Source organism: Convolutriloba macropyga, chromosome 10 (genome assembly GCF_964194025.1).
Source record: "Convolutriloba macropyga chromosome 10, txConMacr16.3, whole genome shotgun sequence".
Classification (NCBI taxonomy): domain Eukaryota; kingdom Metazoa; phylum Xenacoelomorpha; order Acoela; family Convolutidae; genus Convolutriloba; species Convolutriloba macropyga.
Genome location: NC_134477.1, coordinates 50588163 through 50606784, shown reverse-complemented (window position 1 = coordinate 50606784; position 18622 = coordinate 50588163). Strand labels below are relative to the sequence as shown.

General features: G+C 35.5%; 2 protein-coding genes across 3 annotated transcripts in view; one reads left to right on the top strand and one right to left on the bottom strand.

The window, feature by feature from the left end:
• The window catches only part of LOC142348656 (large ribosomal subunit protein mL54-like), a 285508-nt gene that overhangs the window by 51343 nt on the left and 215543 nt on the right, over positions 1 to 18622 (top strand). The window lies entirely within an intron of this gene.
• Positions 522 to 18622, bottom strand: part of LOC142348061 (uncharacterized) — a 69827-nt gene continuing 51726 nt past the window's right edge. Inside the window, exons 5-7 of the mRNA XM_075399228.1 lie at positions 9802 to 10045; positions 5373 to 5490; positions 522 to 768 (exon numbers count right to left, since the gene is read on the bottom strand). Coding sequence (XP_075255343.1) covers positions 522 to 768; positions 5373 to 5490; positions 9802 to 10045 — 609 coding nt within the window. The remainder of the gene's footprint in view (positions 769 to 5372; positions 5491 to 9801; positions 10046 to 18622) is intronic.

Below are 18622 nucleotides of genomic sequence, written 5' to 3'. Positions count from 1 at the left end.
TTCTCTTAAAAAAGTTTCTCAGCTCCCTTCTCCGAAAAGGATTGTATTTCGCTGAGACTTGTCAAGATAATACTACTTGCTTTTCTTTACAATCTGGCGGAAAAAGATTTGTAGTATTTTAAGTCTAAGTATATATAAAGGTTTCTCAGCTCCCTTTCCTAAAAAATATTCTATTTCGCTGAGACTTGTCAAGATAGTACTACTTGCTTTTCTTTACAATCTGGCGGAAAAAGATATGTGATTTTTCAGAGGCTTTGCTCTAACTCTGAGCCTCAGGGTTTTTAAACTCAACTGTGAGGGTTATTGGTGACCGATTATCCATAAATTAAGCCAATACCGCTAGAGATCTTGTTAACGCACTATATCTCTAAATATTTATCAGATTTACCGTTAGGGGTTGGCTTTCTTTTTTGCCGTCTGAATTCACTTTAATTTACTGCAGAATTGAAACTAACAAACGTTTCATTTTTGTTCATCGAACTCTGCTGTACTTGACCTAGCTCTCTGGTCCAATGTAGGTATCATGGCCTCTGCTCATTCTCCGTGTTCTCTTTGGGCGATTTCGCTCTATCCTCGTTGCTCGATATCAGCACCCAATCTCCAAATGCCAGCTTCTGTTGTTCCTCTCCTGATGCAGGCAACACTCCCCCACTGCGCCCCTGAGGAGTCAGTTCTGCCACTGTCTCTCTCGTTGTGTTGGCGGCGCTCAATCGGTGGAAATGAGGAAAGATAAAATAATGAGGGACAACTTCGCTCGCTTCAGAACTGCTGGGATGAAAGTGCGCTTGTTTCAAATGGGATACGAGACCACAACGTCATTGTCTTGCACTCACTTTTCAACAATAAATCTCGACATCGTGTCGATAACTTTGACTAGCAATTCGCTTTCGCTCTATAGACAGTAAGGAGATTAGCCGGTGTAGCCGCAGTTCGATGTAGTATCTCTGTGTAGGATGATTAACACACACAAACTTTGCTACGGTTTACAAATTGAACGGAAATCTTTGCACAAATGTTTAGAAAGTGTTCGTAAATCGGGAGCGGCACCAAAATGTAGCTGAGAAGTAAAACAGTCTACCGTTTTGGAGTTTCATTTCAATCTTTTCGTATTATGTAGCAAACGATCAAAATCGACTACAAATCATCATGAAGCAACGTTTAAGTTTTGGCGAACACAGCCACGTATAAGTATCGTACGTACATAGCAACGTAATAACATTGGTACGATAATAGCAACAAGTGAGAGTTTAGACGGCAAAGTCCTTTTGCTCATTTAACTGGTATCAGTCTGTTTTTGATAATTGTGATCAACGCTGGTCACCATTCTATTCGAAACCGTGCAAAAAAACCGAAAATTATTAAGTTCAAACGATTCTTACTTGATAGGTTTAATTATTAGGTTTAACGAAATTATGTTATTTGCACTTTTTCCGAGCTTTGTACGTAAATTGGAACGATTTCTACGCGTATTTAAATACTCGATTCTGATTGGCTAATAAAATGACGCATTTTGATATATATTACACGCTTTAAATCTATTTAGTTACTAACAGCAAGTTAAGCAATTAACTAACACAAGTTTACGTCAAGTTGACTATGAGAGTTGCAAAAGGTGTTGTAAAAGCTGCATCAAAATCAATAAAAACTGAATTAGCAAAAAGAAGGTTCGAGTTTATAGGAACCAAATGTTATTACAATTTGATAGAATTTTGAAATATTTTATTGATCAAAAGAATCCCAGGTTGAGGTGCCAGACGAAGCAAGTATGTCTGTCCCAGACGGAAAATGCCTATGTCCAGACCGTCCCAGACGGAAGTTGCCTATGTCCAGACTTTCGTGCGTTCACCAGACTTTCGCGCGTTTATGTCCAGACTTTCGTGCGTTTACCAGACTTTCGTGGGTCCATGTACAGACATTCGCGCGTTCAAAAGACTTTCGTGCGTTCAACCGATTTTTGTGCGTTCATGTCCAGACTTTCGTGCGTTTACCAGACTTTCGTGCGTTCATGTCCAGACTTTCGTGCGTTCCCCCGACTTTTGTGCGTTCAACCAAATTTCGTGCGTTCATGTCCAGACTTTCGTGCCTTCACCAGATTTAATTGCTTTTACCAGGTTTTAGTGCGTTCATGTCCAGACTTCTGAGCGTTGGACAGACTTTTATGCGTTCATGTTCATACTCTTGTGCGTTCACTAGATTTAGTTTCGTTTACCGGGTTTTCGTGCTTTCATGTCCAGATTTTCGTGCATTCACTCGACTTTCGTGCGTTCATGTTCAGACTTTCGTGCGTTCATGTCCAGAATTTCGTGCGTTCATTTTCAGACTTTTTTGCGTTCATGTCCAGACTTTTTTTGGGTTCGACAGACTTTCGTGCGTTCATGTCCAGACTTTCGTGCGTTCATCAGACTTTCGTGCGTTCATGTCCAGACTTTCGTGCGTTCACCAGACTTTCGTGCGTTCACCAGATTTTCGTGCGTTCACCAGACATTCGTGCCTTCACCAGACTTTCGTGCGTTCACCAGACTTTCGTGCGTTCACCAGACTTTCGTGCGTTCATGTCCAGACTTTCATGCGTTCATCAGACTTTCGTCTGTTCATGTTCAGACTTTCGTGCGTTTTTTGATGTTTCCAGACTATGTAATTTTGAACGCACGACGCCCCCTCGTACGTTCATCTTCGGTCTGGACATACTTGCTTCAGTCTGGGACCTCATCTGGGATTCCTTAATTTTACTCAAACAAGCAATCAAATTCTGTCTGAATAAAAAACTTAATTCTCATTAACAATTATAAATTCTCGATGATAGTTGTGTTTTCCGAACAAAAACGTGCATCCATTTTCCCGAAAAATTCTAATTTCTTTTAAAATTCTACTTTTTTACTAGTTTTACAGGTTTCTACAGTTTACTATTTACAGAAACAAGATTCCATTCAGTCAACAACATGACTCGTTGATAAAACTTTTGCATACGAATGCAACCAATTTTCAGCAAAAAAGGTAGATAAAAAGAACATTCCAATTCAACGCCGTCTGTTTTGAAACAGAAACTCAATCAAACAATTCGTTTTCTTAATAGTTGGATACCTAGACTTTTTACACATGATATTTAGTACTTTTCAAAGGATCGTGGAGCCTACTATTTTTAACGCGCTACTGTTTTTTGTTTTTTATAATGACTTAGCGTACCATTTGTTCGCTCATCGAATATCCATTTTTCAAAACCAAACAAAACTTGCCATCAGCTGCAGACTTCAATTTTTGGTTTCATGTAATATCGTTACAGCTACAAAACAGCCCGATCAGCTTTTGATGAATCAGTTTCCCCATATTTATTGATTAACAAAGTGACAAAAAATTCAATAAAATTATAAATTCTAGATGCACCCAACGATCTGACTTTCTTCTCTTCTCATTTCTCTGTCTAGCTAAAAAAAAACAGTCTGTTGTCGAATAAAAAAGTTTCTCAAAGAGTTCTTAAAAATCATCTAAAGTACATATTGTTTATTTGCGACAATTTTGTGTCAATCTGTCAAAACTCTATCCCTTCTTATAACTTTACTACTACGTATAACTGGAAACTTGAAGTTTTGTTAATGCATTTTTAGGACAGTTAATCTGCCATTGAACCAATCAGATATGCATTAAAGTGCAGGAAAGCAAAAAAACCTCTAACAAGATTTATTTTATTTACTCCAAAGACAAATGTTTAATCATTTGTTATCATACGAAAACATATTTTAAAAAACTAGTAAATATCATACCAAATTTTACAGGACTTGTTGAGAAATTTGACGTTTTTTCTTAAAATTATGCTGTGTCCTGTAATTGAAGCTTTCTATTGTGTTTTGAATGGATTAGAATCAACTGAAAGCAATGGTAAATTACTGATATTTCATGCAATTGAAACAAATAGTAGTTAAATACAAAACCTATTATTCTAAAGAAAAATTTTGTCTTTTTTTTTCAAAAGATCAAAATTAATGATGATTTGTGTAAAGGTGACGAAAACACTTTTTCGATAACTAACTTTGCTTTAAAAGCAAAAAGGGCGCAAAGTAACTGCTCTTCAACTCTAGTATAGCAAATAGCCCTCACATCGTCAACGCAAAAGCAAACTGCAGCCGAACAGCAAACCTAGCAAAATTTTTTTGACATGTCTTGGTATAAGAGCCAACTTCGGTTTGTTTATGAAACTTTAAAACAATGCCTTAAAACCCTAACACGAGCGCAATCGATAAAGTACATTAGCTGCAGGAGTACTATTTGCATTTTTTCCGAGCTTTCTACGTGAAATAGAACGCATTTGATCGTTTTGTTCGAGATATGATCAAAATATTTGATTCCTTCTTCTGACATCAGAACTTTTGTTTTTCTTTTAGTTTCTACATTTGTTTTTTTTTGGTAACAATCTTTTTGAGCTGAGCCCTGACAGGCGTTTGCCACTTAGATGTACGGTCCAAAAAAATTAAGTACTCTTTGAACCAACGTGTCTAATGTGTACTTGTATAGGACTTGCGAGCTTACTTCTTACGATGATCAAACGCGTCATCTTCAAAGATTGCTCGAATTCAAGTTGTTTGATTGCCAAGTAGAAAGAGATTGGGTAATATTGTGGCTAGGTTGGACTGGCCAGCGGTTAGAAGCGTTAAGGAATGTTCGTTCAGCGGGTATTCAACTAGACAAATAATGGTGTTCAGAACCTCATTTGTGAGGTGACGTGTACCGAGGACGGTATACAGCGCTCTCCTTAAACTACGGACCAAACTCTTTCAGATGCCACTCTTTCTGACGCGTGGGTTGTAGCTGCGCTTTATGCACTTATGCGCAAGTTATGCGGCGACGTTGAGCGTGTTCCATTTTTCAATACTTCCACAAAATTCTTTCTCCGCTCCAATAAAGTTCGTACTGGCGAGAGCAGACATATCAAAGCAGACATACCCCGTCGAGAGGCGAACCACTCAAATCATGTTACACAAATACGAGTTTCCATGGACATGACGACTTCAATATGGACATTTGTGTACGGTTCAATTTTTTGGTTTGTGTTGAAATTTTCGTATGCTTGTAACAAGTTTAATTATCCGGAATCCAAATACACTCTTCTAGTTAAACAAAAAATGGTGCCAGCCAAAATTATTGTGAAACTTAAGTGATCTGGAGTGAAAGGTCAATGTAATTAGAAATTAGAAATGAATTTTTAAAAATTTGTCTTCAACAGTCTATTCAATTATTTAAAGTTTTTAATCTTGCCCGGAAGCCTAAAGTTTGTAAACCCGAAATAAGTTTTTGGTTTTCAAATGTTCAATAAGTATAATTTATGAGGTGTTTTTTCAAATCAAACAAATCATTATGAATCATTATGAATCTAAACTAACCTGAAAAAAGCACAGTTTTGTGACCAATGGCTGAATGACTTTGTCTGAGGTAAAACAAACACCATTGAGAACCAGCTCCCATTGGGAGACGACCCTCCGATTGAAGTAACATCGCACACTGAAACAAAATTTCTGTTAACCCTCCGTACCTAAGGCTCGGTGACGACTAGTACTGATTCAGAACAATTTCAGAGAAATTTCCGACTTTAGTACTCATTCAGAATGATTTTAGAACAAACTGTGATTGATTTCCGAATTTCTCTCAATCAGAACAAAATTCAGAGAAAATCCTTACTATTTTTCTGAATCAGAAGATAATTTAGAAACTCAGGACATAATTTGACCTAAGTTAGACTCTGACTTAGTACTTAAATTTCCTCTGAGTTAAGTACGGGCTATTTAAAATTATTTTTGGGTAGAAGTTATATTCAACATTTTTTTGTTGGAATCTAGGCGATAAAACAGTTGAATAAATTATCGAAAAAATTAGTAAGCGCCCAATGAATACAACAAAATTATCAACCAGCGTCGAACGACAACTTTGCGGTTACGCTATTGTGCTGGCAAATAGATTTCAAAGATCCATCAGCCTTTCTCAACGTTTTTACCACACGAATAGTTGCGAGAAAAGAGTAGCGGAACTTAATTGTGCAAGATGCACATAGGGTTAATTTAATTGACACAAAGTTGATGAAAAATACTACAAAATGGTTGATAAGTGCACAAAGTTGATAAAAAATACTACAAAATGGTTTTTATTGTCTTCTCAACAATAGTAGCACGGGTTTGTTATTGCCATCAAAAAGTAACAAAAGTTGGAGACGTAGCTGAGTTTTTGAAAAACTTCGAGAGGGCGATAACAAACTGGTAATGTTTTAATTAACTCCGTTGCGATCACAACAGTTAAATAATTTTTTGGTCACTCTTTTCTTTTTTGTCACTCATTATAAAGCAAAAAAGGCGAGAAAAAAGACAAAAAAAACGTAGTTTAATCGCAAGGCATAGTTTCACCACCGCTTTAGATTTTGGAGGTTTTAACTAGAGGCCACCAAAATATGTAACCACCTAGTTATGCAGCTGGTGTCGCGAGGATTAGAGATGATTAATTGTAGAATACGTGACTCTACTTGAAGTCACTGCAAACTACTGGCGTTCATTGAAAGCTGCTTAGCGGTTTGAGAAGTGAAACCAGAATTTCGAAGCGACGTCTGCAGAGCCATGTAACTTTTATTAAAACGCGCAACTTGCAAGTGTGAGCGTTCTGAAAATTTATGGAAGTTAGCTAGGAAAATCTAGAATTTTAACTTCTGGAATTGCAGGCATTTAATATTCTGAAATTTGTTCGTGAGCGTTTTAAAAATTCTAAACAATTTTGCACCATTTTGCACCATTTTTTTACAAAAAGAGTGGCGAGAAACGAGCATCGAGACACAAAAAACATGTAAAAGAAAACTTACGTTATTCTCATCAACAATAAATTATTCGCTTAAAGGAAAATAAAAAGCTGAGCCTTTGGATTAAAATTTAAGATAAGTTAAACCCATTAAATGCACTGCGAGATTTTATTAAGTCGTAAGAAGTTCTTCTTCTGTTTCAGAAACTTTTTTTATCGATTTAAGTTTGCATATATTTAATCATCATTGAGAAAAGGTTGTTAATAGACAACCGTGGAACGCAGATTATTTGTGTTCACAACAAATTGTTTATATGTTTTCAAATAGATTTTGACAAACAACCATCCACAAAATTATAAAATATGATGTTGTTTGTACTGCTCCCTGATTTCTGATGGATTAGAAAATCAATTTCAGGCAATTTGATAAGACCTTTTGTTTCTTCTTTTAGTTACCCTAAAATAACAATGAATTCGAGTTTCAACAATGAGTTCGAATAACAATGAACTAACAACAAAATTTTCTGTCTTCTTTTAATCCCCATTTTTCTAAAAAATTGTTGAACAAAAATAGTCCTATATTAAAGAAGAAAATGAAGATAATAAAAAACTCTTGAACTCTTACCTTACCTGCATTTTGAATTTCATTAATTTAAATTAAAAAATTTAATTCAAGAGAAAATTAATTTGTCTTTAATAGGTCACGTTTGCTAGTTTACCCACTTAAACGCTGCGCCAGTTTACAATTCTTAATGCATCTTTGCACCTTTTTCATTAATCTTTGCAAAAATTTTCATATAGGTGGGGATATGATCGTTAAAATATGAGAAATTGAAAAATTGAAAAAAACGGAACATTAATTTTAACCGTTTATCTCTTGTATCACGCAAAATCAAAGAAAAAGAAAATAAATCAAATTAATTAATTTTTTCAATTTTTGTACAGTTTTTTAAAGTTCACATTTTTGCAGCATAATTAAGTATATGAAGGAAATAATTAAATTGAAAAAAAAAGATAGACCTTTATGTATCGCAGTTCAAAATTTCCTAAGCGTAAAGTTAGCATCCCAATAGCCCAAAGATAACCATTGTATGAAATTTGTCTGATGCTACTGGTATTCAAAATTTGTTTTTACACAATGTGAATAAATGAAATCCCTTTTCCTTGAAGAAAGTCTCTTTATTTATTTCGGACTAGTTTAGAAATGAAATTACTTTTGTAAAAAAAGTAAGGGAACGAAAAGAGAAGTTTTCTAAATTTTGCAATATGAGTTGTGCAACTTAGATATACTTCGCGTGACTTTATATCAAATATCAAAAATGAATGAAAATTGACATCACGCGAAATTTTAATTGAGGGTCAAAGTAGTCACCGTTTTAATTCTTCAGCGACCAGAAAAAAGTTTCTAATTTTTTCACCTTTTTCGGACAATAACTAATAAAGACAGATAAATATGAATAATAAAACACAAATAACACAAATGATACAGTACACGAATGCCCAACGTTTTCAAATTGAAAAAGAATGCACCAATATACTCTAATTTTTTTAATTTTTAAATGAAATTTTATCCATTTATGTTTTTCCAATGACTTGAAATTTCAAAAAAATAACTGAGTTTTGAGGCAGTAAATTGCGTTTTAACATTCCAGCTAAAATGGACTGCTATCTTTTCAGATCTTGAAACTTTTCGGCTGATTATCTTTATCTTGCAAAACGGTCATATTAGAAGATGATTATACAAATGAAATATTACGATATCTTTATTGAGTAATTGTAAATAACTTCTTCACTAAAAGTGGAACAAAAAATTTTTTTGTCCCTCATATAGATTTTTCAAAAGCGTGCATGAAATCCCTAATGCCAGTTTTTGATGATGGTGGCTCGTGCAGCTTAATAAAAGGTTTGATAAAAGGCAGGACTGGACATAGCAGTTAGTAGATACTACTATAAAAACGCGTAAAAAGTCAAATTATGCGTGAAAAAACTTAATCATCCACTGGACAAGAAACACTTCATAAAAAATATCCTATGAACATTAGAAGAAATATTCAACTTACCACGGAAAATAAACAAGACAAGCACGTGATTCTTGTAGGTCATTTTGATCTGTTATTGCAAACAATTTGTTTATCTTAAAGGTGAAAGTAGGTTTAGCTTTCGAATTTACGTTTGATCACAACAAATGATCAAATTTATTGAAAACACTGCCTTAAGATCAACAAATAGCAGTTCAGATCTTTTCACAAAACGTCACTCAACTTCTATGCTATCAAATGCTGATTCAAAAAGGTTATTTAAGTTCTCAGTAAATTACAATCTCAAATTGCGATATTTTTTCAACATTATAACGGACTCGTCTCCTGTCAGATATCGAAACATGCTAGCTAATTATAGATATCTTGCAAGAAAACGGTAATTTTGCAAGATTAATGAAAAGTTGCTTTTATTAATATTAGTCTGTCCGCTGAATGATAAAATGAATGATATTTTTCTGACAAAATTTGAATGTTTCGTGTTTTATATTTTGTGTTCACGTACTTTGGTTTCTGAGAATGAGAACAATTTTACTGCAATGAAGAATCTGCAGTTCTAAAACGCGATAAGCTGAACGATAAAAACAGCTGTGAGCAAATAAACCTACACTATAGTACCGAAATATACATACAACCAAAAAACATCAAAAAAGCAATATTTTGATTTCAAATCTGTTCTATGCTAAACGTTGTTACGCCTTTAAATCTTTTAACGTCTATCAGGCGGTCTGTATAATAATCATAAATTTCTATCAACATCTTCGTCAACTGTGTTCCAAAATTACAACTCATTTTCCCCTAAATATTTGCAAAAAGAATGCTTTTGGTGAAAAACTAAATTAATAATTACAAATATAAAAGCGTAATAAACTAGACATAGTTTGTCACAATTCAGCTTCTGTCATAATGCATGATGTGAAAAGTTTTTGAAAACATCCAAAAATTGCAGTTAAATGATTTTAAAGTTAGCTTTATGTTTATCAATGTTCAATTTCTGTACTATTTGGACCAAAATGAGCACAAATCCAATGCTGCTCTCTGCAAATGACATTTATTTTAAACCAATCAAAATTCAGCACTCTCTCAATTGCGTGAAATGAAATTGTGGTCACGTGACCATCGAGAAGATCCTGCGCTAAAATGAAGTCTGCGTTTTTGTCAAAGTGACCTCTGATTCGTAAGTGTCCCTGTCCAAAGCCAATCATGTTTATGATGTTGGCGCATATCTCTGGATTATATTGTACCTGCAATCATCAAATTTAACGTTTATATTAACCATTAATCAACTCTCGTTGCGTGAAGAACGATCAACTCTCGACAGACGATTCCCAGGCTGAGGATCCAGACGGAGTCAATTATGCCCAGACCAGAGATAAACGCACGAAGGTGGCATCGTGCGTTCAACATTACATAGTCTGCAAGCATCGAGGAACGCACAAAAGTCTGGTGAGCGCACGAAAACCTGGACATCCGATCTTTCCGTCTTGGACGGTCTGGACATAGACACGTTCCGTGTGTGACGGTCTGGACATACCGGTTTTCGTCTGGCACCTCAACCTGGGTTTCCTACATTTGAAAACCAAACACACTGACAATATCCTACCTTTAAAATCAACTTTCTCTGGAGATCCTGATTTTTTTTATTCAGGGATAAACATGTGAACTGTAATCAGATTTCAGTTCGTATCGTCGTCTTAAAAAATGTTTGAATGATTCACGCTTTGAGTTAACCTTTCAAAGGTATATAAAATCGAAAAATATTGTGAACGTTTTCGCAGACCAATAACCTGTTTCATGAGCTTACTATGATCTTATACACTAATGATTTACACATATACGCTAAATTTCTTGGATACAACTTGTCAAGATACTGATAAAAAAAGAAAATAAAACAAACATAAATTATGGCTTTAACAGAATCTCCACCTGGGAAAGCAAACTAAAAAAACAAGCCAACAACTGAAAGGTTTAACAAAAATAAGGAGGCAGGTTCCTGGAAGAAAACGTTTCTTGAGATCTTCAAAACAATGAGAACCAGTGTTCGAATTGTAAGCATATAGCGTATTGCAAGCTAAAATTTCCAAATTCTTCGCCGTCAAAGCTGATTTTCTCGCTTATCTTTTAAAAAAATTATATGAATTTCAAAAAAATGCTGAATTATTTGTTCGCAAAAAATTATGGCAATATTTTGTTTTACAGAAAATCATTTTTAGTTTTTTCTTCGATTGTTAACAAATTGAGCCTGGACTTTGAATTTCGTGAGGAACAACAAATTGAATTTGTCCTTTGTACTGACGAAGGAACAAATGTCTACTCTGGTTAGACAACGATTTTTATTATGACCGAAGTTGGCCTTAATTGTCTTAATGGAGATAAACTTGTTAATTGAGTTTTATAGTTCTTTTAATAAATGAACGTTAGCCGACAAACATTGCCTTGTTCATTTCTGATTTAGCTTTTATTTACGAAGGAAATCTCAATTTTTTTATCTTAAAACTCTCGTCAATCTAGAAGAGCTAAAACTGCCAACACTGACACTTCAATCTCAACCAAAACTCTATCAGCGTATCAACGGTCTGATGGCGGGGCCCGTAACCTGTTAGCAGGATTACAAACACTGTAGCTCAACAACCCCGATGAGGCGGGACGAGTTTTGGCACGCTAGAGATTGAAGCTGTTAAAGCTCAAAAGATATTTGAGAGAATAAGAATTAATTTTAGGAGATTCAAAAGAGAAGAAAATTGTTAAGATTTTAGCAAAAATCAGCGGTATATATAGTCTAAAAGATAAATATAACATTTACGGTGTACATTTGTTTAAAGGTTAACGTATCAAAAAACAGGTGATTTTGGGGCGTATGAGTGGGCATCATTTCATTATTACATATAAAATTTACTTCACCTGAGATGGGTCACAAATTGCATTTCCTATTCAATATTAGTAGATAAATATCAATATTTGACAAACATACAGATCTCAACTGATTTACATTCTTTTTTTAAATTGTGAGCTGCAGTTGTCGTTATAAATCTGGTAAGTTTGTTTTCTTTCTGAGTTTATCAACATAAGTTAAGTTTCTAAGCTCTCAGATATTTTCTAAGTTCTTTTCTGTGCTTTCAAAAGACAAATTCAAAGAGAGGACAATCTAATAAGAACTGTGATCAAAATGAATTTCACATCTATTGATATGCTCTGCCTATTGAGCGTAGAACTGGTTAAAAAAAGCGGCCCTGGGGAACAAGGAAGAACGGGTTATAATGGAGAAAGCTCAAATTGAAGAGCTTCCTGGAGGTTGGTGGCAGAGCAACTCAGCTCTGAATCAGTTTTTTAGGATGGCCAGTATTTTTCAAGTCACAATTCACACTGGCCAGTCTTGATTTTTGAGTAAAATTTACTGCATGAAAAATAATATGTTCAGCTTTGATTCCACCAAATAGGTTTGCTTTACATGCGATTCGAACTTCTGCTTGGGTACTTGTAACATTTAATTTGCGTATTAAAATGTAACCGCTAGACTAAATGAGCTTCGTGGTAATTGCCTACAAACTAGCATATGTATAATTAGTGTGTATACTACTATTGTAATTACGAGTTATAAGCCATAAAAGATTGAAATTACTCTTCTCAACCCTAATTTGGGGTATGAATAAATTTAGACTATACAGGAAAAGTTTAGTCTTGGTGAACTACATGACCTCAATATAATCATTATGGAAGAAGACTGGACATATAGAAACTTCAAATATTCTGGAGATGCAATGTTTCTGAACTGAATTAAAGGTTTTACTCTTGATTTGTTCTGGTTCAGCGCTGAAATGCTCTGAGACTCAAGTCCATGTAGCCCAAATAGCATCCAAGTAAATCATCTTGTCTAAAATCCTCTACTGGTTCATATTCACAATAGTTACACCAATTAACATAAAAATATCAAGTCAATTAACACTTTTTTAGGTATTAAGATGCAACGAGAAAACGTTTCCCAACTTTTTGATCTGTCACTTTTTTCGGTTGCGAAACTAGAAATCTTAGAAAAAAATATTTTTTTCAAAATTACACATTTTTCTAATTTTTCCCCATTTCGTTACTCTCAAAAAAAATAAATAGATTGGCGACAACTGATAATAGCAAAAGACATTCGCGGCAGTGTGTTTTATAACCGCTTATAAATTGTTAGTGGTGAACCATAAACGAGGGTGTGGGGGATATCTGTTAGCAGAGATCACCTATGATGTCGCATGATCAATGATTGCATATAGAGAAGCAAGCAAGTTCTATTTATTCTCTTAAGAAATTTCCAAGAATTTTTGTAATCTAGCTGTCAACGAACAGCTGAGGTCATTCCGCAGTCGATTTCCCAGGCCAAGGCCACCGCTGATTAGACTTTTAGCAGGATTACAAACACTGTAGCGCAACAACCCCGATGAGGCGGAACGAGTTTTGGCAGTTAGAGATTGAAGCTGTTAAAGCTCAAAAGATATTTGAGAGAATAAGAATTAATTTTAGGAGATTCAAAAGAGAAGAAAATTGTGAAGATTTTAGCAAAAATCAGCGGTATATATAGTCTAAAAGATAAATATAACATTTACAGTGTACATTTGTTTAAAGGTTAACGTATCAAAAAACAGGTGATTTTGGTGCGTATGAGTGGGCGTCATTTCGTTATTACATACAAAATTGACTTCACCTGAGATGGTTCACAAAGTTGCATTTCCTATTCAATATTAGTAGATAAATATCAATATTTGACAAACATACAGATCTCATCTGATTTACATTCTTTTTTAAAATTGTGAGCTGCAGTTGTCGTTATAAATCTGGTAAGTTTGTTTTCTTTCTGTTTTTATCAACATAAGTTAAATTTCTAAGCTCTAAGATATTTTCTAAGTTCTTTTCTGTGCTCCAATACCCCCACTCAGATTGTTGCCGCTAGGTAAGAATCTGGATTCGCCCAATAGTTGTTTTCGATGTTGTTCTACTTTCCGCTGTGGCAAAATTTTGTCAGAAGATCTGCTGCCATTTCATCTGTTGGCGTGTAGATCAATTTGATTGAGTTGTCATCAACTCGTTCTCGGATGAAATGATATTTCGTGCCGATGTGTTTTGATCGTTTGTGAAGCACCGGGTTAGTTGCAAGCTTTATGCAACTCTGGTTGTCCTCTCCAATGGTTGTGGGCTCAAACTGTTCGTACCCCAGTTCTCTAAGAATACCACGCAAGAAGATGGCTTCTTGCACCACGGCAGCTAAACCCTGGTATTCTGCTTGGCAAGATGAGAGTGACACTGTTGGTTGCTTCTTGACTTGCCAACTGACAGATCTTCCACTCTCTCCCAGCTTGAAATAGTATCCTGTGGTCGATCGTCTATCATTCACGTCTCCACTCCAGTCTGCATCTGTTTCGCCAACTAGAGTGCTGTTGCTGGTTGATGGGAAAAAGAGTCTAAGAGATTTAGTATGTTGTAGGTATCTCAACACGCGCTTGCCAGCATTGAAATGCTCAACAGTTGGGTCATTCATGAAGCATGATAAGACATTTGTGATCCACATGATATCCGGCCTAGTTTACTTAGCTAGGTAAAGTAATGAACCTACTAGACTTCTAAACTCATGTGAATCTACTTTTACTGAATCTTCCTGAGCTACTTCAAGTTTTAGGTTATTTTCTGCTGGCGTTTTGCTTGGTTTGCAGTCTTGCATATTGAACTGTTGTAAAATGTTTTGAGTGTACTTTTCTTGATCTAAAGTTATTCCTTTTTCTGTTTTCAGAATTCGCATTCCAAGAAACCATTCAAGATCTCCTCTCTCGTCCATTTTAAACTTTGATTCTAGTGAAATTTTCAATTTGTTGATCTCGGTTTGACTATTTCCTGCTATGACTAAGTCATCAACCCAGGTTAGAACATAAAGTTTGTCATCTTCTTTGTTATTTAGAAAAAGACAGTAATCGCGTTTACTTCTCTCAAAACCTTGATGAATTAGAAAATTTGAAAGCTCATGATATCAATTTTTGACTGCTTGCTTCAGTCCATATATTGATTTTTTAAGCTTACAAACTAACTTGTTGCCATTGCTGTCTAACTTTTCAAAACCTTTTGGTTGCTCTAGATAGACTTCTTCGTCTATTTTAGGATGCAAATAAGCTGCTTTTACATCCATTTGTTTTAAAAAAAAGTTTTCGATAGCTGATAAAGCTAGTAGAATTTTAAAGGTTTCAGGTTTGTTTGTGGGAGCAAAGGTATCCGAATATTCAATTCCCTCAATTTGTTCAAAATCTTTTGCTACATAACGAGCTTTATACTTATCAATATTTCCGTTTGAATCGTGTTTAATTTTGTACACCCATCGGCCAGGAATAATATTTTGTCCTTTTTCTTTTGGAACTAAGTCCCAAGTTTGTGTTTCATTTAAACTTTCTATCTCTGTTTTCATTGCTTCAAGCCATTTGTCTTTTTGTTCAGAATTAATAGCGTTTTCAAAGTTTTCAGGCTCGATGAAATTTTTTGCTAATGTGCTTTGAACAGCATGAGAATAGCTTTTACCATAACGTTCCGGAGGCGCTCTAGACCTATCACTTCGCTTAAGTTCTCTATCTTGAGCTGCTTCTTTTCTCAATCTTTTCATTTCATCGTACTCTGACCAAAACTGGAAAGTCTTTTCGTCTCCTGAAGGAATTGCTATTTGACCTAGCTTACCAATCATTTGCAGTCTTGAGGGTGGTTTACTTTTTTCTGTTGCAAATTTTTGACAGGTACTGGAATTTTTGAAGGCTTTCTTTCTATGTTTTTCACTGCGACATTTGGATTAAACTTTACATTAATTTTGGATTTTTGTTTGACAATAGGACTTGGTTTTTCTTCTTTAATTTCTTGATCAACTTCAGTTTCTGTATTGTTTTCACTTTCTGGAACGCTCTCTGCTTCAGATAACTCTACCTCTGAACTTAACTCACTTGAGGTGCTTGAATCCTGAACTTCTTCTCTTGATTCGTCTAAGTCTAGATATAGAAAGCTGTCTTCTATATCTTCGGTTTCATTATGAAAACCTGGTATATTGTTTTCATTGAACCTAACTTTTCTAGAAGTGAAAATTTGCCTAGTTTTTATGTTTTGCAAGAAATAAGCTGTTGTGTTATAGAGTAACCAATGAACAGGCTTTTTGTTGCTTTTGGATCAAACTTTGATTTCTTACTGGCATCACGATTTTTTGAATAGGCTACACAACCAAACACTTTTAGATGGTCACTTCTCGGTTTTCTGCCAAAAAATTTTTCAAAGGCTGATTTTGTATTTTTGTCTTTGACAACTAAATTTCTAGCATAACATGCTGTATCTACTGCTCGAACCCAATAGCTTTTTGGCAATTTTGAATCTATTAGAAGGCATCTTGCAGCTTCTACTACTGTTCTATTAAAACGTTCTGCAACACCATTTTGCTCGGGTGTTTCAGGAACTGTGAACCCACGAGCTATTTCTTTGCTTATGCAAAATTTTTTAAAGTATTTGTTATTGTATTCTGTTCCATTATCAGTTCTCAAAATTTTTGGTCGGCCAGATTGTGCAACATACTCTTTGAAAGTTTGCAATGCCTGCGTTTTGTATTTCATAAATTTTACTACTGCGTAGCCACTGAATTCGTCTACGAAATTAATTGCATATCTGTTGCCACCTATACTTGATGGATTAACTGGTCCAATAACGTCAGAGTAAACACTTTCTAGTTTTTGAGTTGCTTTGTTATCGCTCACTTTTGGAACAGGCTTTTTCGAAATTTTTCCCAAAGCACAAGTTTCACAAAAATCTGAAGCTTGGGAAGCTTCGTCTGTTGTATTTGCTACATCTCTAAATTTCCAATGTCCAAGTCTTTTGTGCCAAAGTTTTGCTTGACACGTGCCCCCACTTAAGTTTGGAAAGTGGTGCTTTTTTTCTTTTCTGTATGGTAAGAAGAACAATTTGCCTCTTCTTATCAGTCTTAAGCTTTCTTTGCTTCTGAGTTTTAGAACTGACTTAGCTTTTGTGTGAAATAATTCGTGACTTCTAAACTTGAAACTGAAATTAAGTTTGTTTTGTACTCTGGTACATGCAGAACTTTTTCAAAAGTCAACTTATGTAGCACACCTTTAGTGTCTCGTGCTTCTACATCTACATCTCCTATTCCTCCAACTTTTGTTTTTCCTCCATCTGGATTGTTAACTGTGGTTTCTAGTTTTTGGTAATTTTTAAACCAAGTTTCATCTATCATCATGTGATCAGTACTGCCTGAATCTACTACTAAATCAGTTTTTGAAACTTCAAATGAGTTGTCATGGCTTAAACTAGACGCTAAGCTTTTATGAGGACCTTTTTGTTGATATTTACATGCACTTGCTAGGTGGCCTTTAGCTTTGCATATACTACATACAGCGTTGTCTTTTTTGTAACAACTAGCTGCTAAATGTCCGGGTTTGTTACATACAAAACACAATCGAGGGCTTTTGGAACTACTAGGCTTAGAAAAATCTTCCTAGGATGTGATTTGAATGAAGAGTGTATACCAATTTGATGAGAAGCATTCTTTGTTGACATGGCAACGTGCTGATCCTCCTCAAAATCATCTCTCTGTCTGCGGCTCTCCGCAAAGTTGGTGAGACGCTTCCTCAGTTCCACAAAGTTCTCTGCAGGATTGAAGCTCTCCTGCACCACAAAATGCTCGTATCGTTGTGGAAGTCCGTTCAATACCATTGCATTGAACAGGGTCTCAGAAAACTCCTCACCAGCATGATGCAATCGGTTGACCAGTTCTTGCGCTCTGATGAAGTACTGGTGGATGGCTTCGTCCTCTCGAAGTTGTAGTCTGGCGAACTGCCTCATTAGATTTATGACTGTGGTTGTCTCGTCGCTTCTGAAGCGTTGCTGAAGAAGTTTCCACGCTTTCTGGCCATCACCGAGTCCCTTGCTGTTCACACAGTCATGTCGGATGAGCATGAGGCTGCTGGCGTCTAGCGTCATTGCCAGGTAGCACTAAATTTGATTTTTGCGGCCCTCATCTTCCTGTACAGCTGTAGCTCTAGCTTGAGTCTGTGCCTCCTGTTCTCGCGTTTGCGCATCATTGGCATCTTCCCTCAGTGGTTCTGGCCTGTCAGGTAGCTCAACTGTGTCTGTGAGCGTTTCGAAGAGCCCCTTGGTTTGTGCAAAGGCAGAGAAACGTGTGCTCCATGTTGGGTAGTCTTCAGCCAATCCGCTAAACGTCATCCACTTCAAACTATTGTTTGACGATTCCTTTATGAAGTTTAAAATTCAACTTTTTTTCACAATTTCTGATTTAGCTTTTATTTACGAAGGAAATCTCAATTTTTTTATCTTAAAACTCTCGTCAATCTAGAAGAGCTAAAACTGCCAACACTGACACTTCAATCTCAACCAAAACTCTATTAGCGTATCAACGGTCTGATGGCTGGGCCCATAACCTGTTAGCAGGATTACAAACACTGTAGCGCAACAACCCCGATGAGGCGGGACGAGTTTTGGCACGCTAGAGATTGAAGCTGTTAAAGCTCAAAAGATATTTGAGAGAATAAGAATTAATTTTAGGAGATTCAAAAGAGAAGAAAATTGTGAAGATTTTAGCAAAAATCAGCGGTGTATATAGTCTAAAAGATAAATATAACATTTACAGTGTACATTTGTTTAAAGGTTAACGTATCAAAAAACAGGTGATTTTGGGGCGTATGAGTGGGCGTCATTTCATTATTACATATAAAATTTACTTCACCTGAGATGGGTCACAAATTGCATTTCCTATTCAATATTAGTAGATAAATTTCAATATTTGACAAACATACAGATCT